The sequence below is a fragment of the Electrona antarctica genome, assembly GCF_951216825.1.
Source record: "Electrona antarctica genome assembly, chromosome: 10".
Lineage (NCBI taxonomy): Eukaryota > Metazoa > Chordata > Actinopteri > Myctophiformes > Myctophidae > Electrona > Electrona antarctica.
This window is the reverse complement of record NC_136791.1, coordinates 51694482-51721270: the sequence shown is the minus strand read 5'-3', so window position 1 is coordinate 51721270 and position 26789 is coordinate 51694482. Positions and strand designations below refer to the sequence as shown.

Sequence of the window (26789 nt, the reverse complement as noted above, 5' to 3'; positions counted from 1 at the left end):
TGAGAGCTCATGTATTTGATTGTATTTCCAGTGCGCGACACCGCCGGCGCCGCACTACGGTGCTATTGGCTTCCCCTGGCACAAGTTCAAGTCGAGAGCACAACCATAGCACAACACAGTCCTCTACTGCCCCCTATCGTCTGTTTTGGTTTGAAATTTGCGCCCACTCACAGTCAAGTTTACTGACGCACCTCGTCGAAATCGCTTAGCACAGGGAAACATCCCTCTCGCCGATTGGCCGGTTCACGTCTTGCAGAACGACGCTAAAAGGTCTTGGCAGCAAAGGAAGAGGGAGGGGAAATTTTAATGGCCGCCGGTGTCACTACAAAATGCAAAAAGTACGCATTATTGGCAGAATTTAGACTACGCTGACCAGGAATGCATTTACGGCACACCGCTTCATCCACTGGCATTCTTTGTGGACCACACTCTGGTCAGTAAAGTGTTTGTAGTGGCGTTTTTCCAGGTTACTGGACGGACTTTATCCGCTTGATTCGTATCGCGAGCAGGACTGAAGCGCACAGGCCTAGCCGGTAGTTGCAGGCTCGAGTAAAGGCAGTAAGGCACCAGGGTCACGACAGCAGCGTCACAAACAATCGGAAGGTTTTAAGCCTGTCGTTTTTTTGTACTTCTGTACAAAATTGAGACATAATTTCAACTCTGTTATTACAGAAAGAACATTACCAATACACACATAAAAAAATATATATTTAGAAATCACAATGCCACATGGCTAAACCACATCACAATTGACAACCATACATTTGTTTGTTTTGTACTTTTTTGTTTTTATTTGGCCGCCTATATTATTTCAGACTGAAATTTCAGAGAGTCTAAAACATTGACGGTTGGAGGGGTGGTGGTGGATATAATCATAGATATATGTCTATGGATATAATGGAATTAATAAAAAATAGTAAAGTTTCGTACTCTATTTTGAATCACTTCCGCATGACATCACTTATGCATCCTTGGTATACGACGTTTAATGATTCTAGCTAGTAACGTTAGAGAAACAGGCGGTTGTTCATCCGAGTTGAGGTGTGTTGTTGTTGCTGCTCATAGCCTTTTTGTTTTAGATTTCAGTCTTCATGCACCCCCGGTTAGTACATATATTAACTCGCTGAATTGTGGTTTGCACACTGAAGTGTTTCTACTGGTTGGTGTTGTAGTTGCTGTGAAATGTGATCCAGCGTTAGCTGTAGCCTAGCCGTGTCCGGGCTAACGGCTTCATATGAGCGGAACTTTACAGTCAACAGACAGAAGGCCTATGCTAGAGTTAGCTAATAACCGGGTTAGTTAGCAAGTGTTGTGTAGCGTTGGCAAGCGTCAAACTTTAAGTTAAAGCTAGCTCAAGTTGGTTTACTGGGTGTTTTTTCTGCCCCGGCGGATAACGCTGTCTGATAACTAGGTCATGATTTCCGAATTGACATGCTATCAGTTTGGCAAGCGAATGTTGGCTAACAACACTCAGTGAGCTAGCTAGCAGCTTGTACACACTCATCCTTTCAGCAACGGTTGTAATCGCTTTAGTGGTCATTTTCGTTTCTAGAAAGAGATCTTGGTAACATTGTGTTGTGTTAATTGATGGTTGTCCTCCTTGCAAGCTAGCCTATAACATAAAGTAAACGTATGCTTTACGATTCTTTCCCTCTGATCGCAGGGAATATGTAACTTAAAGCCACTACCATGACATCCAGATTCAGTAAGACGTACAGCCGCAAAGGAGGAGAGGCCAACTCTAAATTTGACGAGGTCTTCTCCAACAAAAAGCCCACCCTGAGCACCAAATGGGGGGAGACCACCTACAAGGCTCAGCTGGGAGCAAAGAGGCCCCAGCTGAAACCTGACGTTCCCGAGCTTCCCAAGAGGCCCAGACTGGACGACAGTGATAGTGATGACCCGTTTGGGTTTGACAGTGACGAGGAGTCCAAAACGGTCACCTCTCATAGTGTGCCCCAGTCGAAGGCAGATGAGGGAAGTGCCATCAGGACTGCTTCAATCCCGGCTCCACCACAGGTCACAGCCACAAGTAAGTAGTGTAGGCAAAAAACGAATCATTATTATGTTTACAAAGCTGTAGTAGAGGAATGCTATCTGTAAGGGTTTGTTGGAGCTGAATGTTAAAGATGGAGTGCCATGATTTTTTTCCCCCACCCTAAAACATGATCGTCAGGTCTTATTGTTATATAAAATAAGTTTACAGTGTACAGTATATTGTTCATTAAGTTTGCCTGGTGGGTGATGTAGTATTGCTTTCAAATAATACAGGATTCAAGTAATACAGGATACGCTGTCAAGTGCACTAGCTAGACCATTGGTTCCCAACCTTTTTATACTGAAGTACCAGTACCACCTCAGAAAATATTTGTCTCTCCACGTACCTCAATAATAACTGATGTATTCCTGCCCCTTTTGTTTCATTCCTAAGCCAATAATGCTGCTGCGCTGACAACTCTGTCTAATCACTAATCGGGGGGGGGGGGGGGCCCTGATTAGCCAACTCTTGTCGTGACAAATCATGACAAGAAACACAATGTTTTGGGCCAAACAAAGAATTAGAAAGTAGAAAAAAACGGCAGGTTGCAACTCTTTTTGTTGTTTTTCTTCTTTGTAATTATTTGTTTGGTCCAAAATATTGTGTTTGTCATGATTTGTCAGGACTCGAGTTGGCTTCATACGACGCTTAAAAGGTCTTTAAATAAATACGTTTTGAAATGTCTATGGGAAAAATGCATTGGGAATTATTTCCTGGGCCTGGCGTCGTCATGAAAGGGGGCGGGACTGCGACGCTCTATACATGGTCACAGCAGGTTTGGTTGTCGAGTAACTTTTTTTTAGATTGTACTAGGAAATTACGGACCATCTCTTATTGTCAGAGGTTATGAGGTAGGTCATTCCAGATTGAACAGCCCTGAACTGAAAGGATGTTATTACCAAAAGCGGTTTGCTGGTACGGCACTTTGCAGTCCCCTCTAGAGGTTGCCCTAGTGCTGATCCCTCTATCAGGCTTCCATATGTATATGTGTGTTTATTATGTATGTCTTGGCACCTGTAGTTGCTAATCATTTTGCCAGTTTTGATTTTTTAACTGGCAAAATAGCCTTTTGGGGGAAGAGTACCGTAGCTGTTTAGTGATTACAATAAATAAGGAGGATTTGGTCTCTAAAACCAATGAAGCTTTACATAGAAATTATTAATTAATAAACATAGAGAATAGAGAGAGGTAACATAGAGAATTTTGCAATTTAAGATAATGGTTTTGAGATCACATAAGCAATTGTGGTTCCCTTGAGTGTTTACCATTGGAGGATGGCAGAAGGCAGACCCACCTGAAAAATAATTTGCTATTTTCTGTTAAAGAGCTGGAGAAATGACTTTCAGCATATAGTGCTTTAAGCTTTTAACAAAACCTTTTGTTTTAACCAAAAAATATCACATACCCTACCTTTTTTAACAATTACAATTTTACAGCTACTACAGTTTGAAGAAGCTGCCGAAGTAGTTTAATGTGAAAGCGGTTGAATTCCTTTCCCAGTTCATAATGGTCATCTGTGTAGCATTCAGTGTACTATTTGATAACCATGTAATTATTTTCAATATCCATCCACCCACAGATAAGCAAACGTCTGTACAGAAAGTTGTAAAGGACAGCCAGACATCGTACAGAAGCACACCTGACAGCAACTTGAAACCGACAACAATGATCTCCTATAATTCAAAGACAACCGCCTCGGATGACTGGAACTCAGTGAGGACCCAGCGACTGTCCTCTGCTCTCAGTATGGACTCCAGTATCCTGGGTAAAGACGCTAATGTGGAGCCTGGAGGTAGCAGGGACTTCCAGTCCTCCTCGTACGCCCAGGATGGACTCTACAGAGAAGATCTGAAAATCGCAGAGCGGGAGCATCCAGCACAATCTCCCGCTGTGCCTCCTGTGGACGCCGTCCCTGCTTCCCCCTTCACCCTCAGGACCTCCAACTGCAAGAAGTACCAGCGTCCCGGTCGGCCCAACCAAGCCTCCTTCGACACAGAAGACAGCAACATCCAGCCCCCTGGAGTTGTATCTGCAAAAGCCAACAGTGTCTCGGCTGCCGGTGCAAGTAATACTATTGCCAACGTCAGCAACACGGCAGCCAAGCCAGCTGCAGCAGCAAAGCCAGCTGCAGCAGCAAAGCCAGCTACAGCAGCAAAGCCAGCCCCAGCACCGGCTGTCAAGGGGAGGGGCAGGGTGCGGGACTACACAGTTTTGCACCCGTCCTGTCTGTCGGTATGCAATGTCACCATCCAGGACTCCATGGAGCGCACCATGGACGACCTGGCCGCCCCGGCTCCCCCCACGGACCTCGGATCGGCGGGCCAGATGAAGAAGAAGTCGGACGCTCCAGCGCCCAAAACCGCGCGGTAAATGGCACATAGTCTCTCTCTTCTTTGTCATGTTGTTTTGTAGACTAATCTGCTTTAATGCTTTTGGTCACACGACACTCAAGCCTTTCTGTAATATTGAGGTATATGCTGTATTGATAAAGTATTTCGTACATAGTCATCATCTTCACAAAAGTATTTGTTCTTTTTTTTATATTTCTTTCAATTACATCTAACATTTTAGAATGGAGCCCCCTTTTCTGCAGTTTATAGGGAATTGTTGTTTCCCCCCATCCCCAGCAAATCTGTGACTTTGAATATTATGATATATTGAGGTGTGCAGTGGACCCTTTTGTTTATCTGATGGTGGTTCATATGCTGCACGTGCCTCCTGTCTCCCCTGGGTCTGTGCCTGATTGACTGGATCATCCCTCCCTGCAGTGCAGAGTCAATAAACCCTACCCTCTGTGTGTGTCTCCTCTATCAGGTTCCGGCCCACCCAAAGCAAGACCAAGAAGGAGACCAAGCTAGAGTTCTTTGGCTTCGAGGACAAGGAGGACCACGACAGTGAGGAGGGGTCGGAGGCAGCCGTTGGTGGCAGCAGTAACTACAAAATCAAGTACTTTGGTTTTGACGACCTGAGCGAGAGCGACAGCGACGACGAGAGCAGCCAGGCCAAGGAGAAGAAGAAGGCCAAGAAGGAGGCAGCGGCGGCGCTGGCTGCTCTGAGCAGCAGCGTGGACAGCCCCCAGACCAGCGACTCTCAGGACAGCCAGACCAGCAGCAACACAGGTGTGCAGCTTTCCCTGCCACGTAGCCGCGATTCGCATGACACGTCAACACGAGTAAACCATACCTAGGCATTTACCATAGATTTCGGCTTTAATACAAAATTGTACCGTCACATTATGGTCTAAATCAGAAACGATATTCCACGATTATGAAAGTAAATGTTAGTCACGGCAAACAAATTGAAGCGCTCTTTCATGCTGCTGCCGGTATCAACAATTTATTTACAGTGGCAGTTACATTACTAGGTTCTTGTATCACATACTTCAAATGTCTTATCTACTTCCTGTAAGTAGACTAAAAAATAATACTAGTGACTAATTATTACTTATTTTGAAATAGGAAGTCCATTTCTGTTGAAAGTGAAACCAAGCTGTCATGATGCTGGTCGAAATAAAATGGATAAAACTTTGGCCAAAGTTCATATTAACAATATTAAAACCATGCTCCTGTGACTTAAACAATATGCACACTTTGCCTCATTTCATCTGGTTTATGTTGGCTAAAGTAATGTTTGCGGTAGAGGAAAGACACCCGCGCAGAGCTGTAGCTCCAATAAAACACTCGCCCATGGTCTGTATCTTTTCTGTATTCTTTTTACTGTTATTTATTTTGCCTTGCACCATCGACTGGATAGCTCTTTGGATACAGTAGTGTTGGTGCTCAGAACTGTAGTCCTGCAGTCTCATGGATTTTCGTCAATTCAAATAAGCAGTCAGCTCAGCTGTCATATGTTCTCTTAACGTAACGGATTCATGGCTTTTAAATGTGCAAAAAAAGGCTGTTCTGGTTAACTATGTAATGTGCAATAAATCAGCTGTTAACTTAACTGTTATCACGCGTAACACGATTTGAACTGAAAGTCAATTAAAACGTAAAATAATCGGTCACAGCGCTGCGTTTATAATGAGAATATGACTGCATACAAGACTGAGACTTGGTTAATACTCGGTTGTGGTTTGCTGCTGTTGATCAAATTGTCAATTGGTCAACAGGTCAAGTATTCTCTGCTGATTTGGAATTCTTTAGTCACTGTAAAGGAATGTGTGAAAACAATTTCCATGTATTTAAGGCTAGTAAGTAATTGATGAAAAAAGTAATTTGGGTGGTTTAATGTAGCATAAATAACAACGAGGCCAATATAATAAATGCCACTGTGGTTCCTGTACAGATGGGTTTGACTTTGCTGATGACTGCAACCAGGGCCGCTCAGGGAAGCCTAATGACAAATCCAAGGACGCCGGAACCAAAAAGATCTTCAGTGGACCCAAAAAGGTCTGGGGCCTTGCCAGGGTTTGTGTTTTGTCTGCCTGTCCTCAATGCCACACACTTCCCCTTTATGAGGCATCAGGAATGTTTTATTTTTTTTGTCTTGTTTTTCCTAACGGTAATTGCTATTGTGAGTGTTTTGTAATTACACAGACTTGCTGTTGAACAGGCAGTCATGTCTGGTTGTTATCTCAGGGTCAGGTTGCATGACTCACCCTTGATTAGTGTTTGGTTTAATGTCATCATTTGTCCCATATCACCATCTTGTGCGATGTCCTTGATTTGCTTGTAAACCATTCCACAATTATTATCCTTTATCCCTGCATTCTTTAGGTTTTTTATTTATTTAGTTTTTGCATACATCTAGAAAAGTTGCGTTCATTCCCTGTGGATATGTGTTTTGTACAAGACGTGTAATTTCCAAGAAATATTTAGCTTCGTCACCACAGCCCAGCACTATGGCTGTCAAGCCTGTCTCTTGATGAAGTACTAGACATGCAGTATTTATGGGTTCTCAAGCCGCTTGTCCACAGCAGACTTCAGGGTATGCTTGGGGCCTTTCCACAGACTACAGAGTGCGTAAGAGCACAGCACTTTGGATTTACAGAGTATAAAGTGTGGCCTGTGTTAAATTTAATGAACACGATGAACAGTTCTGTCTGTGCCAGCCCCAGACAACTTGCATCGCTGCCTCGAATGAAAAACAAAGCTGAATGTTTATGTTCAATCTGTTCAACTAACAGATGATTGTCATTATTAAATCCCACCCGTCTCTTAAAACACTTGATAAGCTCTGTTATGTTGTAAAAAGGGTATTCCAAAGCGATCCGAAGGAATGAGCACAGATTTTCAAAGTAATGCAAGCTGAAGTCTGGGCTTGCTTGTGGATAACTAATAAGCACCAGCTTGTGCTATTACACCAACCTTGTGTGAGACCGACCTTCTAATCGGTTATGTAGGACTCAGCTTTCCCCTTGCACTAACCTAAATGCGATCTAGATGTTGTTAAAAGTCGCACCAGTGTGGTAATACTGTAGGTTAAGTCCTCTCTTCTAGTCTGGTTTGTCATTCCTATTTTGACTTTAGCAAACACTCACTCATGTAAAATCTCTCATGTCTCCCAGTCTCCTGCTAAGGCTTCATACAATGCTCGCCACTGGAACCAACCTGAGCTTGAAGAGATGCCTCCGCCTGCCCTGCCTCGCACTCACACTGCTCCGGTAATTCTCATTAGTCCATTTGTGTTTTTCTTCCGCCTTCATATACAGAGACTTTTACTGATATTTTGTCAAAAATAAACATGAAAAAAAAAAGTGCATAATCTAAACATTTTCTTTTAGATTTGATTAAAGTGTCTTCATGAGAGCATTTAACTTAAGCAAACACAACCATTTAAATCAGTGGTAGAGCTATAATATTTATATAATTTAATTGATAAGATAGGCCTACAAATCTACATCAATCACAGCTTTAATTTCATTTTCTAATAAATATTCTTATATATATGGCCAACAATGTATGCTTTTAGATATTCTTTATTTCCACTTAGAAATTGCTCTATAAATGGGGTGGGGTCGCCAAAAATGGCCACCATAAAATGTGGTAGTGCCATAAAAAAGTTTGAGAACCCCTGATTTAAATAAATGATACTATATAGTCTAATATATAATTAAACTTCAAATATATTAAAAGAACATTTAACTTTAATTATACAACAAACAAGCGAACATAACTTTATTTAACCTGAAGTTCTACTCAAAAACAAGTGTTAAAAATCCTGACACATTGGCTCATCGGTTCCGGCACATTGCCGGTACCGATGTTAAATATATTATAGCTGATATATCGGTGGGTCTCTAACTCTTTGTTCGTCTTAGAGTCTGTATACTTAGATGTAATGTTAAGCATATTGTGTGGCCTTTGTTCCTCCCCCTCAGGCTAGTCTGTCGAGCAGCAGTAAGGACAGCAACGCCCACAAAGACGACGGCCTGTTCAAAGCACCCCCACCGCCGCCCAAAGTCACCAAGTCGGAGACCCTCCCCACGCGACTCAACCAGGACATCATCACGGCACTCAAATGCAGAAAGGAGCACAAAGAGGTGAGGATACTGTATGGCAGATGTATTGTTTGTTCAAGCACGTGCTACATCTTTTTTATTAAGCCATCTTTTCCACAGTGGAATGAAAAGTTTTGGGACTGTCTGTTCCGTACTTTTGTTTGCATGCTGCTACAAATGAATCTCTTCCACACCCCCTGCCTGGTCAAGCTGCTGTTACCCATTTCATACAAGGTCCGGCTCGCCAAAATTCATTTGAATCGCAGTGTGGGCTGGAGGTTGCAGTGAGGAGTGTGGTGTTTCGTTTAAGCTCTCTCGCCGTGCATGGTATTGGCAGATGGGTGTGTTGGCTCCGGATCAGGCCGTTAGCCGCAGAGTCCCTGAGGCAGTAGTTCTGCATCTACGATGTTGCTGCAAATAGGGGGCTTCTTAACCCATTTTGACCTGTGATCAGATTCTAAAAATGTCTTCTACATCCTGAAAAAGAATCTGAAAAAGTTGTGTTTCTATGTCAGTCGTTCTTCGATTTTTCAAAAATAGCAGACCTACAAGCTCGTAGCGCGCCACTCAGTGGCGCGCTATGAGCTTGTAGATCTGCTATTTTTCAATAGCTAAAGCATAACATAATGCTAACACCAAAAGGGGTTCCCGCCCAGAATGGGTTAACGTCAGGTACTCTTCTAATGTGCTGAGCGCTTACACATACGGGCTCACGCACACACACTGCTGATCAGGCCATAGCTCTCGAGGCTACCCTGATATCGATGACGGCTGTATTACCTCAGTCAGCTAATGCTGCTAAATGGAACCTGATAGGGCAGAACTGCTCCGCAATCCCAAGATGTTGTCTCATGCTGTGTTCATGCAGGCAGATGAGCGTGCATGCGTGCGTTGGGGGTCCATCTCTGGACAATGGACATTTACTATAGCTGTGCAATCAAATCTGTCAAATCTGTGCCCCTTCACTTCCCAGCTATACACGGTGGTGCAACATGTGAAACACTTCAATGACGTGGTGGAGTTCGGCGAGAACCAGGAGTTCACGGACGACTTTGAATACCTGGAGACGGGGCTGAAGAGCACCCAGCCACTCAACACAAGATGCCTTAGGTAAGAGGTGCTGTTGTAGGGATACTGGTCAAATGCATTTTTGGCCCATTCCTGAAATTCATCCTTAATCTTTACCCATCCTAACTGTTTAGAGCACATAGCGCTATGTGCTGCTAACACCACACACTGTTTACTTTTATCAGTTTCTACCCTTAGCTACGACTTGACTATTAGTCCGGCAGCCGGTGGCATGCAGTGGGAAATTTGGTATATACCGTAAATCCTCTTTTAGTAGCCTAGGCTCCCCAGTGGGAATCGAACCCAGGACCTTCTAGCTGTGAGGCGACAGTACTACCGACTGTGCCCCGTATCTCCACTCCATTTTTAACTGAACACCAAAACTTGCGTCTCCGTTCGGTTTAGGACTCATGCATTGCTGCGTAGTTTGTTGTCCTGTTGATTATTTTTTTTCTTTTTGCCTACAATATTGTCTATATAGATACATTCATGAATCCACCTTGAGCATTGAGCAATAATGTTTATAGGGGGTTATATGCGAGTGTGACCATACTAGGGTTGTCCCGATCGGATCAGGTGATCGGAAATCGGAGCCGATCACGTCATTTTCAAATGATCGGAATCGGATCGGGCGGCAAAAAACATGATTGGGACATCCCTAGTATCAATATTATATCCGTGTCATGATATTAGACTGGATATTGTCTGTGATTTGGGATACTGTACTATTGTGATATGGCATAAACCTGTTCTATAAAATATATAAATATCAGGAACAGGAAAAATCGGTATCGGCAGATGCTCAAAATGAAATGATCGGGAGCAAAACACGTGATCGGGACATCCCTAGACCATACCATTAAAGGACCACTTCAGCACTTTTCAACTTCTCTTCCTTTAATTGGTCCTAACTAATGTTCATGATAAAATACCACCATTTTTTCCTACTCAGTCTGTGTCTCATAGGAAGGCTGTGGGCAGTTCAGAAACCCGTCCACCAGTGACATCATCGATGGTGAATCCAAGCTAATAGAAACGGCAGGCTTTCTTTTCCTGAAAAGTTGCAATGCAAAAGTTGAAGCCATCATTCTCACGATAATAAAAATCTAAATATATTTTAAAACAAATCTTGTTTAAAAATAAATCTGCCTAATGCTGATGTCACTGGTGGACGGGTGTCCGAACTGCCCAAAGCCCTCCTATGAGACACAGACTGAGTAGGAAGAAAATGGTGGTGTTTTATCATGAACATTAGTGAGGACCAATTATATGAAGAGATGTTGAAAAGTGGTGAAGTGGTCCTTTAACAACCTATATAAAGAAAAGATTTCATTCTGCTGTAAGTAGCATGTGTCAAACTAGGGTTTTCATGATTCTGACTCCATTGCAAGCATTAGTTTAGCATGAAAGACACTCCTTGGGTTAAAAACCCCCTAGTTTGACACGTCACATGCTACTTAAAGCATTTAGGCCAAAAATATATACCAAAGCCTGTGGACTGCCGGACTATATCAGACTTTCTCTTTCTTTAAATATTTATCTCTCTGACACTTATATAATTCATCTGTTGTGGGTAGATTATGTAGTTTTACTGTTAATCTTTGGATATTTAATTTATATATTGTAAATTTTTCTAATTATTTCACTAAGCGGCCACAGCACGTCTACACACTGACAATTGAGTTGCTGAGCAGCATATGTGCTTTCAGTTTGCTCCCATGTTGACACCGACAGCTTGTGGGTATTTCAGCTAGTATTGGATGGGAGTGTCTGCCTGGGGTACTTGTCTCCTTTTTGATAAATTGACTTAATAATCTTTGTAAATACTCAACTCTATGAACAAACCTGCTTAACAAGAACAGAACTGGTTTTGTAGCTAAATGATTCTGAGGGGGTTTCTGTCAGTGTATGTCCTCTAGTATAGGAGGAGGCAGAGACGAGAGAACAAACTAAACTGTCATTGGGGCATCTTGATCGATCAACGCCGTGTTTGTGTGTGTGTGTGCGCGTGTCACTGAAGGTTTTCCTTTAATCCCTAACCAGACCAAAGGGTCACCATGCAACTCCTTGGGTCCAGTTAACGCTAAAACCGTCTTGACCCTTTGGTGTGGTTTGGGCCGTTGAATCACTAGGGTCAACGTGGGTCAATATTAGGCATGTAACGATATATCGTATATCGATATTATATCCCGACGATATGTATCGATTTATTAAAAATGTATATCGAGGGGGCTAGTGTGTGATATGAAATGTGAGCTGTAATCATATTCCATCATATTCACGTGCTTTTGGAGAGAAATGAGAGACTCCATGCAGTCACTTTCAGTAGTAGAGGCCTGCAGAGGGGAGCTGTATGTGTCTGTGACACAGGTGATGGTCGTTATTGATGCTCATTAATACATCAAGGAAGGCAATTATGTTTCTGCACTGTCAAATAGGTCTACATCTATCCTAAGATGCCATCAAAGAAAAGAAGAAATGTTAACTCGAGCTAGGTTTAAACATGAAAGCATGTTTACAGTTGTTGCACAGAAATTAAGTAATTTTACATGAAAAGTAATGCTACTTTTGCAATGTAGTTAAATAAAAATTGTGAAAAAAGCTTGGGGGGGAAGATAAATCATTAAAAAAAAAAGAGAATATCGTGAAAAATCGTATCGTGAACCTCATATTGTGATACGTATCGTATCGTGAGTTGAGTATTGTTACATGCCTAGTCAATATGCAACAAGACATATCACACCACACAGGGACCGTCGACTCTTGACCCTTTGGTGTGATTAGGGCTTTAGTTAGAGACAAGGAGAAAGCATCAGTAGAACACACTGCTAGTACCGATGAGCAACAAGAATCACAATATGTACTTGTTTAGCCTATTGAAAATGTTGTGTTTGAAATGGACAACAATGACAACACTAGTCCAGGCTCTCGGGGACGTGGAGATTTCAGCATACTGATTACTAGGGGTGTGTAATATTGGCATATTAATGAGGGCTTTATTCTACAGGCAGTTTTTATGTTGAGAAAATTACTTATTGAACCAAGATGATGTTTCTGAGCAACATTGCACCATGGGATATTTGGATTTTTAATTTCTTTGTTGACGCAAGATGCCACTGTAGTTTAGTTGATAAACTACTTGACCATAACTATATTGATAAAAGATTTGCAGAAAACATTAGTTTTTACACATACAACAGTAGCTTAGGTATTTATAAAGAAAAATTGCCATTTGCCTTTTGCTGGCAAGGCTGTGGCTGGCTAAAGCCACTTCATTGTCATACAACTGTGTCGTGCACCAAAAATAGATGATCTACAAACTTGCAAAGCATCGTGCGTGCGGATTAAGCATGGCAGTAGCCAGTAGGCTTGTCTCTAAATCTGTTTCTATCTGCTAACAATTTCGCAAGTACAATGCTGGTGTAAAATATTTTTTTCTTTACATGCATAATTGATCAACTACAATTACAAGTTGGCATTTCCTAGTTTTACACAAATGAGGCCACGCTCTTACTGCTATTTACAATAATGTGCTGGCCTCTATGAATGATGACAATCTCGTCGCAAAAAGCCTTGATTTGATTTTATTGGCTGATATCCACATTTTGGTGACATTATTGACATATCAGCAATATCGTTCTGAATTAATAGTAATCAATAATCGATGAGAATGTTATTGGCACAGATGGGTAAAGTACCTAAACATGAGAAATTGTGTCATTGACAATTTGCCACAGATTGAGTTAAAAGCTAAGAACGCTTTTAACAGTGCTTGTCATCCCTAGTTCAAATATGATTTATTTTGGGGTTGTCGCCTAAAAAGCTTGTGGTTTTAAATAATCCATTGTCACCATCATCTCCTTCCCCCAGTATAATCAGCTTGGCCACACGGTGCGCCATGCCCAGTTTCAGAATGCATCTGCGAGCCAGAGGGAAGGTGGCACAAGTTTTCAAGATGCTCAGTGATGCTCCACAGCACCCGGTCAGTAATCCTTTGAAACTGTTCTCTGTAATAGACCTCTTGTTCTCTCCATCACACAGTGTACATTACCAAAAGGACCTGATGGAGTTTCTGAAATAATACAGCAACAGATGGTGGAAGTGCTTGCCAGGATTCCAATGAATTCTGTTATTTCTTCATTCTTGTTCATTATATTTAGATGAATGGGGATTATTCTCCCATAATGTTGTTGAATGTGGACAACTTTTTCCACATCGCAAGTGTATATCTGTCCAATCCATTAAATCAACCCATATAGATTCATACGTAACTACCTTTCAATCCGGGAACTGCTTTTGGGGTGGTTGTTGCTGCTATGTACAGTGTGTATATACTAGCAACATACATTTTTTTTGTAATCTCTTAGGGAAAAAAACTTAGGTCAGGATTTAGAAGAAGGCGTTTTTAGAATCGGCCTCAGGTCTAAATGGGTTAACCCATTTTGGGCGGGAACCCCTTTTGGTGTTAGCATTATGCTATGCTTTAGCTATTGAAAAATAGCAGATCTACAAGCTCATAGCGCGCCACCGAGTGGTGCGCTACGAGCTTGTAGGTCTGCTATTTTTGAAAAATCAAAGAACCACTGACATAGAAACAGCTTTTTCAGAAAACTGTCAGGATGTAGAAGACTTTTTTTAGAATCAGCCTCAGGTCTAAATGGGTTAGAACCTTTTCACTCACTCTCACATGTATCTGTAGAACCTGGCGTTGTGCACCGCCGCCCTGATGTACATCCTGAGCCGGGACCGTCTGAACATGGACCTGGACCGGGCCTGTCTGGAGCTGATGATTCACCTTCTGGAAGTGGAGCAGGACCACACGGTCCACCAGGACCAACTCACTGCCAAGGAGGTGGGCAAGGTCAAGGAGAAGATACGGAAGCTTTGTGAGACGGTACACAACAAACACCTGGACCTTGAAAACATCACGGTGAGGAAAAACGCACAGACTCCGTAAAGTTACGTGATCTTGACTTTTACCGTCTACTGTTACTGTACATGGGGTTGCTGTACTTGAGGTCTTCATCGGCCCAACCCCAGCCCTAATAATTTGACCTGTGAAATTTGTTCTAAGGCCAGATTAGTTCCGTCTTTAAAAAAAATAAGATTCAACCAAACCCTTCAAATTGTTCTGAGATCCTATTGATTCCGAGATATTATAGAACCGACCTGGCGCATGTCCTAGAGACCAGGCATACGTGAATGGTTGGGTATTATCACCTGTAAAAAAAGTAATTTTGCTATTAACATGCCATACCACTAGATTACAATGGACTACTCCATAATGGAATGTAAGCCCATAATGGAATGTTAATCATATAATAAGTGATCCTGTCCTCTCCTATAAAATAAGTGATGTTGAAATTAAAATGTATGTTAAATGGATTAGTTGCAGTAGCCTACGTTTTCTAGTCTTCTTGGATCCTAGGAGATCCAAACCCTTGGTAATGGAATTGGATTCGACCTAGATGGTAATGAACCCATAATCTACGGATTTCGGATATTATTTCAAGTTTCTGGTTTGGGTGAACCCTGAACACGGGTTCTTCTCTTTTTTTAATTCCCAAGAAATTACCATATGGAATGCCGATGCTAAATATGATATTTAAATTCAAATGCATGTTTTTATTTGTCAGAACCATACCGAGCTACTGTACAATCTGGCTCCAGAAAGCTGGAGAGACCTGACCCTTCAGGTCGACTGAGAAATACAAGCCGAAATGCATGCCGTTTTAATCCTATTTTTAAAGCTTTCTTAATGACATTTTAATCAAAAACGATTAATCAAATGGTGAATAAAGAAAAACGTTTAATTCAGATAATCGGCATCATCAATCACATTAACTGCTGATCGCTAGGCTATTGATCCTAGCTTCAAGATGCTTAAATTGCCTGTTTGAGGGCATAGGATGGTGCTGTGGATACTTCCTGTCTTAAGTTTGGTGGTAATGTTGATGATGTTTATGTTTTAGTCGTGCCACTTGGCAATGGAGACGTTGCTCTCTCTGACCTCCAAGAGAGCTGGCGACTGGTTCAAAGAGGAACTCCGGCTACTGGGAGGCCTGGACCACATTGTAGACAAAGGTGGGTATGCGTGTGAGGATTTTATTTTTTACTTTTATATACCAGGGGACGCTGGCTGAGCTCTTTTTCATGCTTCATATTATTCACACGGATACACAATGATAGTTTTGTGTGTGTGAAAAGGGATCATTTCTGCTTTCGCCCATAGTCTTAACCCATTTTGGGCGGGAACCCATTTTGGTGTTAGCATTATGTTATGCTTTAGATATTGAAAAATAGCAGATCTACAAGCTCATAGCACGCCACCGAGTGGCGCGCTACGAGCTTGTAGGTCTGCTATTTTTGAAAAATCGAAGAACGACAAACGGACATTTTTAGAATCTGATTTCAGGTCAAAATGGGTTAAAAGAGTTCCGCACAAGCTGTTTTTTTTTTGCATCAGAAGCGTTGTAGCCAATGCATGCTGAGGCATAAGTCCTGTTGCTTTCCAATGTTGTCTTGCGGGTTATGGGCAGGGCCATTGTCTGGTGTGTAGTTCGGTTTACTCGCGTTGGAGTGGTTGGTTCACTGAAAGAAAACTACAAGCTAAATGCCTGCCATGTGGGGTCAACCGCGTCGCTTCTTTCCTGTTGGTTGAGGCCCAGTCACTGTTTTTCTCATGTCCCGATGAGGCAAATATCATTTTGGAAGGACGTTATTGAGTACCGACTTCTTTCTCTTTTTGTTGAATTCTATGATTCAGACACATTGATGTCAAAATGCCACAAGGAGAGGCCCCACTCCCTTGTTCCTATAAAATGGAAGTGAACAGGATGCTGACACTTCTGAAGTGTATGTGTGACTGGAATGACTTTACTTGTGGGCAGGAGTTTCTCCGGCAACACAGACATAGTGCCATTTTGGCATGTTATATGTAAAACCATTGAATCCCTACCGCACAATCCTCACTGGGGCATTTCTTTTTATGTGGGCGATAGGGCATTCACTTCTAGTCATTTTTACTAGTTGACTAGTTGCCTAGTTTACTAGTCGACTAGTTGTTTAACACATTGAGAGCCCACGCTTAACTGCCCAAAATCACTTTCACCTAGAAAATCCATTCACATTTTTTATAATTCAGCTGACTGTGGAGACACATGCTGGAACTTTTTACTTTGAAATGTTTTATAGTTTCTGAGTTATTTAATTTAAACGCCAAATGCATTCTCAATGGCGAAAAAAACAAACTTTGGCACCACGTGTTAAAAAAAAAAAAAAAAAAGTGTTTTTTTTTGTTTTTTTTTCCAAGACGTCCACAGACGTCTTGGGCTATGCACGTTGCGCAATACCCAGGACGTCCACAGACGTCTTGGGCACAAGATGTGTTAACTACCTATTAAAAACTTTTTTTCTTTTTTGGAAATAAATATTTGTATTTAAAAACTGTGTACATTGGTGACTAACTAATCTACCTGATCTTGAGGCCTACAAAATCAAGAACAAATTAATTAAAAACACTTTTTTTTCTTATCAACTAGTGGTCGACTAGTGGATTTACTAGTCGACTAGTAAACTAGTCGACTAGTTGCTTAATGCCCTAGTGGGCGATGTATTTCTCCTTTAATTTTTTTCATGTCAGTCGTTTTGCATTGTAATTTTCTGTGTCTCTTGTGTTGTAAATAGTAAAAGAGTGTGTGGAGAACATGAGCCAAGAAGATGACAAGGAGCGTCTGGTGGCCTCCTTATGGGGCGCAGAGAGGTGTCTGAGAGTGCTCGAGAGTGTAAGTAACTGCACTGTGACGGTGGCGTTTTCACTGCCCGAAGAACAAATTAATGCAAAGTGACCATAAATAAATAGTAGAGTTTAGACTCAAAGACTAGAATGCCAATGACGTACTTTTTCTTTCCTGGTCTCTATACCTAATCAATGTACAATGATGTCCTCACTGCCAACAGGTGACTGTTCAGAACCCGGAGAACCAGGGCTATCTGATCGCCTACAAAGACTCCCAACTCATTGTGTCCTCGGCCAGGTGAGAACCACTCAAGCCAGCATACATACAGAAGACGGATGGAAGTCTGAAATATTGTTATTCAATATGGGTGTGCAAAATTGCACCTGTCATCCAGTCTCCACAACAGACCCCAGCAGCCCTCATAGCATAAAGCGGAGCCCATAAGCATATCACTTTTAACGCTATTTGTTGTGGTCTAAAGTGTTTTTTATTATTCCTTAAAGAAAATTCATGAATGAAATTAGGTGTCATTACAATACAAACGCATCCATGCCTTCGTTGTCACACACGAGCCGCAACAGTCTTGTAAATCATGTTTGGGGTGAGCAACGGCGTTTGGCACAACTGCCAATCAAAGTGACTGTACTGGCCAATCACAGCACATGCGTGTCTTTTCCTCCGGGACTTGGCAAAACATATATCAGCATACCGTCTGTTTAGCAGACTTGTGTGGGTCAACCAAGGCATGGATGAAGATAGTCCATCTTATCGGCTCTGGGCGTAGGTGTCACGTCTGTGTCAAGCAAGGCCAGATACCCTCACGTTCCGGGGGGGGGGGGAGATAGCGTAGGCCGATCTTGTTACTATGATAATCTAACCTCTGCTCTGTCTCCCCCAATCTCCTCCATCTCCCTTCATGCGCTTTGTCTCAATCTCCCTCCTGTCTTCGTTCCGGCCCTCCATCTCATCTCCCTCACTCATTCAATCTCCTGTGCTTCTTTTCCTTCTCCTCCCTCACTCTCCATCATCCCTACCCTTGATCTCCCCACCACCATGACTCTTTCAATTACCCTCCCTGTACCTTCTCTCACCCTCCGTCTCCGTGTTTCTGTCCGTCTTGTCTGTTTCCAGAGGCTTGCGGCACTGTGAAGACATGATCCAACGCTACAGCAGGGAGCTCAATAACAGCTCACTGTCATTGACGCCGGGCACAGCGCTGCCTCACTGCAGCCCCAGCAATGTGGGCAAGGCTGTAGAGGACTGCATGAGGGCCATCATAGGAGTCCTGCTCAACCTCACTCACGACAACGGTATGTTGTCCCAAGCATTTACACTGTTCGCTAAACCTGTGCCAGTGTTGACAAATGAGGTGGTTGTTTTTCCAAAAAATGCACCCAGTCTGCAGGGTCCTTAATACCATTTCACAGATAATGTATTAACAGTGAGTAAGTCATGCCATGGTAGGTACTACATGTATGTATTGTGCAATATTTAACTGCCAGCGCTAATCTGCCATACATCAGTGAGCGCTCCTCTTCCTAGCACTGAGCATTGTGTTTCAGCACTCTGCCTCCAGTGCCTTGGGGAGAAAACAGGTTAACTTTTGGGATAGGAGTGCTGCTTCAATGCCAATTTACTATGCAGAGGGTTGGAGACACAAGCCTCTCGCAATGCATGTGCATTGTAGCACTCTGGACATGATATTCAAAGTGCTTTAAAAAACTGGATACAACCCCTTGGGTTGCATTTCATGCCTTTTAGTTTATTCTTTTTGCTTTGCCTCTAGCCCTTGGTATTCTCTAGTGTAAGTGAACATTTATTTTGAACTAACCTTATGACATTTAGGGGGTGAAAACAAGCTGATATTGGTTAGTATTTTTTTTGGGAAACCTTTACAATACTTCTATTGGGTATACGTGTTAATAATCCTATTACTTACCAACAAGTGAATGCTTCAATTTGAGTAATAATTAAGCAATTTTCAGTTTGCCTCTTTCAGGTAATTTGTTATTTAACTTATTATGATGTAAATAAACGAATGCTCGAGTACTGAGGAGAGGTGTGTTTCTGTCTGCAGAATGGGGAAGCACCAAGACGGGTGAACAGGACATGCTGATTGTAACGGCTCTCAACTGTGTCCTGCTGGTACCGCGCTACATTCCCCCGGAGCAGCGCTTCGACGTGCGAGTTCTGGTAAGAAGCTCACTGCAGATTACCTCCTGGAAAGAGCGTCAGTATAGTGCTTAACCCATTTTGACCTGAGATCAGATTCTAAAAATGTCTTCTACATCCTGACAGTTTTCTGAAAAAGCTATGTTTCTATGTCAGTCGTTCTTCGATTTTTTCAAAAATAGCAGACCTACAAGCTCGTAGCGCGCCACTCGGTGGCGCGCTATGAGCTTGTAGATCTGCTATTTTTCAATAGCTAAAGCATAACATAATGCTAACACCAAAAGGGGTTCCCGCCCAAAATGGGTTAAAAGAACACGGCAACAAAGACGGCTGAAAGGTTATCCCATTTACATGCGTCCTCACTCTTTCCCCATCTCCCTCTCTCTGTATCCCATCCCATCCTTTGCTCCAGGGCCTGGGCCTGCTTATTAATCTGGTGGAGTACAGTGCCAGGAACCGCCACTATCTGGTGGACATGGACTACATCTCCACAGACAGCTGTCTAGAAGACAGTCTAGTGCTGCCCTCTGAACCCACCACAACGCCTGGGGCAGGAGAGTCGGCACCAATGTGCCCAGATGAAACCCAAGGAGACGTGACTGCCCAGGACAAGCCCAGGTCCACCGGAGCTCTGGCTGCCTTGGTGAAGGTAGGTAGCTGTGCCAGCCGACATTTTAGTGTAATCATAATTTTCAACAGCTGTAGGCAAATCTTTTTTTGTTTCAGTTTTCTTTTTCTTTTTTAGAAATAAAGATAATTTAGCTGTGAGCTGTTCATTAATTTACATCATATATGGCTCTTTCTGGTGCAATAAATGGAACAGTATTTTTTGTTTTTAGGTTTCCATATCACACTGGCATATTAAGGAATACAAAACATTGCTATAATATGCAGGTATCAAGGATGTCTCAAGTAGCCTATTCCATTTACACTGCCTGTATCACTTGAGCTTTTAGAATAGAATGGCATTCTATCCATTCTAAGTTTAATGCCAAAGAGGCTGAATTAAGCTTCCTCTGTATTCAACTTCCTACCCATACAATGCTACTCAAACAAGCTTCTCACTTGTCCTTGACAGTCTACTACTTTGCAATGTGTCCTTACAGACGATATGTGGGAATGCTTTAATGTGTGTTGACCGCAGTCTGTCAGGATAGTTTGAAGTTGAACGTCTTGATATGCAGCTGTGAAACTACTAAAATACTAATGTGTAGTACCCATTAGTATTACTCCCCAGGCTGGTTTTTGACCTCGCTTACAGGGACACGCATCCTATTGAATTATTAACAAAAGAGGCACCCACATTAGTCCAGGCCAGTTTCTGAATGTATGCGGTGTCTGCCCTCCGTCTCTTCCAAGCACTTACTGGAGAGGGAGCAGGCCGCCATCCTGGCCGAATCCAAAACTGATGACCTGATTTGCGAGGCACCCAAGCCGGCACTGGACAAGAGTGGAGAGTGGCAGGAATCAACGTCCGGGGAGATCCAATGGGTGGCAGCAGAGACAGTAGAGACTGATGGCCAGAATGAGAATGAGAAAAAGGTCGAGGAGGAGAAGAAGGAGGAGGAGGATGAGGAGTTGGACCTGAACAAAGGTAGAAGGATGATAACTCTCATTGATTTATTTTCTTTCCCTTCTTTCTGTTGTGAGATTCATAATGAGAATTATAAACTTGACATTTAATAACTTTTAACCATCCCTCTCCCCTGAGAATAAAATAAAAACTAAGATTATAATAGTTTTTTTAATTAGCTTTGGCTGGTGTTGTTGTGAAATAATGGTATTTTTGCTATTTGCATCAGAAATAGACAATGACTCGACAACACTTTCTCAGCCTAATTTGTACCTGCATGGTTGCACTTTCGTGGGACGTGGGATTCATTGAGACATAATTTATAAGGCAGACGCGTTTTTGTAAATATGACTCAATAGAACCCTTTGAAAGTAATTTTAAATATTTTTCTCTCTCGTGGGTTGTAGCTCTACAGCACGCTGGCAAGCACATGGAAGACAGCATCGTAGCCTCCTACACTGCTCTGCTGTTGGGCTGCCTCTGTCAGGGTAGCCAGGTAAGGTCACACACAGCCACATACACCCATAGTAAATGCATCTCGGCTTTTCCTCCGTAATGTTTGTGTTGGGACAAAATAGCCGATTTGCTCGTCTACAAGTGACGTAAATTCTCCATTCATTGTCAATGACATTTAATGTTAGGAGGGGCTAGCGCCCTCAACAAATAAGCTGGTCCAAAGAGGCTGGGTTTGCTATCTGATACTACCTGTACATGAGCGACAACATTGCACCTTGTTTGTAGTCTGAGAAAGACAAGTTATACCTTGTTTTAAGGTGACTAATTAACGATATAAAATACAATACCATTTGGTATTATTGAAGGGGAGAAATAATGACTAATGTTTCTTAATTTGTTTTTAGTTTATGACTAAATGTAATTATTAAAATGCAGGAAGCTACTGTTAACCATGATGCAAACATAATTCTAAAACTTTGAATTTGTATGATGAAATTGAGAGAACAATGCCGCACACAGTGTGTGATGCTCCTGTTTCGCCTATCTGCACCATCAGTTTGGAAAAGAGGTTATAAAGGGTAAAAAAAAAGTCAGTCCACCAAGCCCTCTGAGGAAGGGCTGCGGCCCGGAACGTTAACGTTTCAGTAAAAGAATATTGGGAGCATAAAATGGTGTGTGGATTTCTTTCTTTTCTCACCAAGCCCTCTTCCTCATGAACAATATGTCACTTTCATCTCATTATTCAAATAAAAGTTTGCTATGCTGCGATAGTTTTCCCATTGCCAAGTTTACGTACACATGAATGAGTGGTTAACTATTTCACTGACAGCCCATAAATTACCTGCCACTGCCAGATTTGTTTCCTTTCAAGTAGTCCCAGAATATTTATCTCGACTATGATTACATCCCCGACCGCTGATAATCACGAAACACCTCGCTGCGAAAAAATCCATACTTGGTGCAATATCACTTACTGACTTAGCAGGTGCAAAACAGATTGTGACTGTGCTAAACACAGACGATTAAATGTGTGCCTTTGTTCTGTCTGTGTTTCTCTGTTTCTCATCGGTCTCCCCAATCTGCTTTTCCCCAGATGAATGTCACTACTGTGAGAGAGCACCTGCCTAAAGGAGATTTCTCCATTATGACAGAAATGCTGAAAAAGTTCTTGAACTTCATGAACCTCACTGTGAGTATTATCTTCCTGTTGTCATCATATCACTACAAGCCATCTGAACAGAAGATGTGTTTCAACACTTCAATGTATTCAGCTTTATCTTATCAGTTTCAACGGGAAAAATCTACTATTGCCTAGATTGCAGGCAAGCAATTCAACTCTGAATCACCGTACCTCACTGGAATCTCTAGATGGGAACATCTTTCCCTTTTGTTTAAAAACACCCAGCCTTTTAAACTCTTCCTAGATCAAATGTTGCAAACCCATCTTACTTCAATTTTCAGCCCTTCACAGACATGTCTAACTTGTGTGATGTGAAAATACTATTATACAGACGAGGAGGGCTTTTATACCCGTTTACTTCTGTTAGGAAAGGTTGGAGGAAGTGTACAGTGTCAACTGGTTTAAATAGCAATTTACGTGAGAAGTTGGCGAAGGCTTCTGAGCTCTAGCCCTTTTTAAATGTCACCACATCTGCTATATCGTTGCCAACGAAGTATATTGAGTGTGACAGAAGCGAAATAAAAAGCTCTTTAAGGGCATGCATGCACACATGCGCTGAGGTAGCTTGCTGATAAGTGGAGGATTTTCCATGGATAATCCAATATCACTCGTCAGTTCACTGCCCGCCAACCTTAACAAACATAAACATATAACGGCAAGTCAACAACATCAGTAAAAACCTTACCCTACTTTTAATACAACACAAAATCAAAATCTTAAAAATATGTGACCAGGTCTAGCAAAATGGTCCTCAGCTCGCCTATAATGAAAAGGCAGAAAATCTAAAAAACTAGATTTTTTTTTTTTTGTGATTTTCGTTTTTTTCATATTAACACAGTTTGAATGTTGAAGAAGGTTTTCATTCCAACAGATTATTGATTTGGGAAAATTAAATGTATACATTTATAAGTCAAAGTAGGCTTGTTTTGTGAATGTTGTGAACATTCAAAGGGGTTTTTCTCAGCTTTGGGTAAAACGGCACAATCATTTTAAAATGGGCATATCTCCTTCAAATATTGTCCAATTTCATTGAATGATACATCATATGAAAGCTTACATTCTGTACTTTAATAATCTGTGAAAAACTGAAAAATTACTCTCTTTTACCGGTCACATATATGTCTATTTCTAGAAGTGGGCAGCCAAAGGCGCTCCCCCCACACCATCTAAAGTTTGGGCAGCTTAACAGTTTGTCTTGTATTCTTCTTTGTCCTGCATGCACAGTGTTCGGTGGGCACCACGGGACAGAAGTCTATCTCTCGGGTCATCGATTACCTGGAGCACCTTTAACAGGCCGCGTGATGGTTAACTCGTGCTATCTCAACACCACAAGGGGTGGGGGTGGTTCGGCAAGACGTGTCCACTTCACCACATAAGCGGTCATGAGAGTCTCCACTGTGTCTTTGACCTCCTCCCCCTCTGATCATCACTCAAACCGGTGTTCACTGCTGTGTGTGTGTGTGTGTGTGTGTGTGTGTGTGTGTATATGCACATATACTCGCGCGCGCACACACTCGTTACTACAAATGTCCTAGCAGCACCCAGAGCACAGCCTGAACCAAAGTTATGATAGCCAACATGGAGACACAGAATCCTTCAGTCTGCTCCATTAAAAATAAAAAAACACATGGAGTCAAACGACCCCACCCCAATTAGAGTCGTCCTCAGGTTACCAGGAATCAGGCAGAGGATGGGGGGGGGGGGGACTGGACCAGAGACAGAATCTGGGGAGTCCCTAGCCACCTTGGCTTCAACACAGTGATTGTCCTCATTCTTTGAGGTAAAGCCTGGTCTCTACAAACATTTGGAATGCCAGATACCTGTGTGCAGCAACAACAACCCCCAGTCGGAGTGTGATTCCTGAAATTGGAATTCATTGCAATGGATCATTGCATTTTTAATCTCTCCGTGTCCACATTTGAAGCCAAGGGTGAAATCATTGATTAACATGAAATGACAACACAAATCATTTTCATAGAAGTAAGAATGATGTCTCTATGTTAACATGCGTGAGGAACAATTTGAATGCATAAATCTATTTACCTACACATTTTGCTATTGGCTCGAGATGGTTGCAGATAAGGGAAAGAACTTAAGCTTTGATTTTATTATGCTCTGATGATTGTGCCCATTGTCTTGCTAAGCTGTGTGAGGTAGTGAGTCAAAAGACAGGTGTCCTCTGATCATTAGATATTTTATTTTCCTAAGAGGCATGTTATTTTCCCTTTTCCTAATGCAATGGTTTTAAAGGAATCAGCAGGTCTGTGTGATATCAAGTCTATATTTTATTGACTGGTAATGGCACTTGAAAATGCTGTTATGATTTTATGAATGTTTGACTCTTTGCCCATTATTAATTTTAAATGGCTTTCTGAATAAATTCCCATAAATTTGACACAATGTAATTATACTTTTTAAGCTTTTCCTTTTGTACAAAGGATGTAATAGATCACTCAAGTGATTGAGGTTTGTGTTTCCCTTTGAATTATAGCAATGAAGTTTTTATTTTATTTTTCTTCCATCTTTGTGGGTTTTAGGTATTTCATTTTAATGTTTTCGCTTCCTTTGTAAATGCAACGTCTTTAACTGATGTAACATGCCACTCCTCCCTGAAGATTTCACATTCACCTTTTAATAATACGTACATACAATTCCGTGTGAGAACGTGGCTGGACAAGAGCTGTGTAAGGCCCCATTTACATTGGCAGCCAAATCCAGCCTGAATCAGATCTGAGCCACATCCAGATTGAAATCTGATTTGTTTAAATGAGTCATGTGACCTGTTAGACTCATTTGAACCAATCTGATTTCAATCTCGATGTGGCACAGATCTGATTCAGGCTAGATTTGTCTGCCAGTGTAAATGGGGCCTAATTGGTGTGGACTGTAATCCACGCTCGATGGGCAGAATTTGTAGTGCAGCATAACTCGCTGCATTGGAATGTCTCAAATCTATCGCTCCGTGACTGACGCATCGTCATGACCATGTATGTTTAGGGCTGTCACGATTACAAATATAAGTTGACGAGTAATTGTCACACAAATAATTGCAGTTAACGATTTAACCCATTCAGGCCTGACCTCGAAATTTAAAAAAATGCTTCTAAATCCTCCAGTTTTCTGAAATAAATATTTTCAAAAATAGCAGACCTACAAGCTTGTAGCGCGCCACTCGGTGGCGCGCTCTGAGCTTGTAGATCTGCTATTTTTCAATAGCTAAATTATAACAATGTTTAAAACACCAAAAGGGGTTCCTGCACAAAATTGTGTTTTTGGCATTGAACATTGGAACATATGAATAAAGAATACATTTCTGTTTGCCTGGTAATCAAAAAAATGCACAGGGCAGATATAACTGAAATATACAAAGAACATTATTTTTATACTTAAAGAAAAGTTAAAATAGCAGAAATAGCTGATCTACAAGCTTGCGTGCTGGAAGCTTGTAGATCTGCTATTATGTATGAAAATATTTCAACATGGAAACGATTATGACAAAAATAATTTGCGATTAGTTCAAATACTTGCGATTAGACAATTATGTAATAATTGTGACAGGTCTGTGTAGGCCTATGTTCAGCCACTCCTAACCTTGACCTTTTACTTTCTCCCCTGTCTCATGATGCCCCCACAAAGAGACACACTTAAAGCTCCCATTCAATTAAGCTGTACCCTTTTCAAACTTGTCTGTCCTCTATGAGTCATGTTCTGTGTCCCCTGTACGATCACTGATTGAATGACAGCCATACCTGATTAATTAATATAAGCATTTGTTTGTTTTTTGTTTTTTTTGGGTAGTGCTGCAGTAAACATACAGCTGTATGTGTTAACTGTAAATGAATTTACCGTTGCAAAAATCTGGTCTCGGATGGAAATTTTAGAATGTATATACTCCTGTACATATTACGGACATTTAAAAATGCTTAGACTACTTTTTTCCCGAAGCTGATATTTTTTTATTTTTTATTTTTCTGAGTTGTCATTGGAAAAAGAGAAAAACAAACCTGCAGGGAGAGTAAAAAAAAAAGTTTGTACCAGTTTCAAGGACTTTGTCTTTGGTTGTGTAAATAGCTATCTCAAAAAAAAGAAAAGAAAAAAAAGTTGCTACTTTGAGTACACTC

The 26789-nt window shown here is 41.7% G+C and overlaps 1 protein-coding gene across 4 annotated transcripts; it reads left to right on the top strand.

Annotated features, from left to right (window-relative positions):
- Positions 1-195: 195 nt before the first annotated feature.
- wapla (WAPL cohesin release factor a) lies at positions 196-26789 on the top strand. Of its 4 annotated transcripts, none has more exons than XM_079513347.1 (20): positions 196-433; positions 1664-2032; positions 3618-4404; positions 4853-5157; positions 6326-6447; positions 7548-7643; positions 8361-8522; positions 9454-9590; positions 13419-13530; positions 14248-14478; positions 15521-15632; positions 17235-17332; positions 17508-17584; positions 18419-18597; positions 19365-19480; positions 19872-20108; positions 20819-21053; positions 21440-21528; positions 22582-22677; positions 23893-26789. In XM_079513347.1, the coding sequence occupies exons 2-20, from the start codon at positions 1690-1692 to the stop codon at positions 23956-23958; spliced, it is 3600 nt and encodes a 1199-aa protein (XP_079369473.1). In that variant the 5' UTR covers positions 196-433; positions 1664-1689; the 3' UTR covers positions 23959-26789. The 4 variants fall into 4 exon arrangements, with proteins under 4 accessions (XP_079369473.1, XP_079369476.1, XP_079369475.1 ...); XM_079513350.1 differs by having other exon boundaries at positions 197-433; positions 6326-6429; XM_079513349.1 differs by lacking the exon at positions 196-433 and adding an exon at positions 974-1041.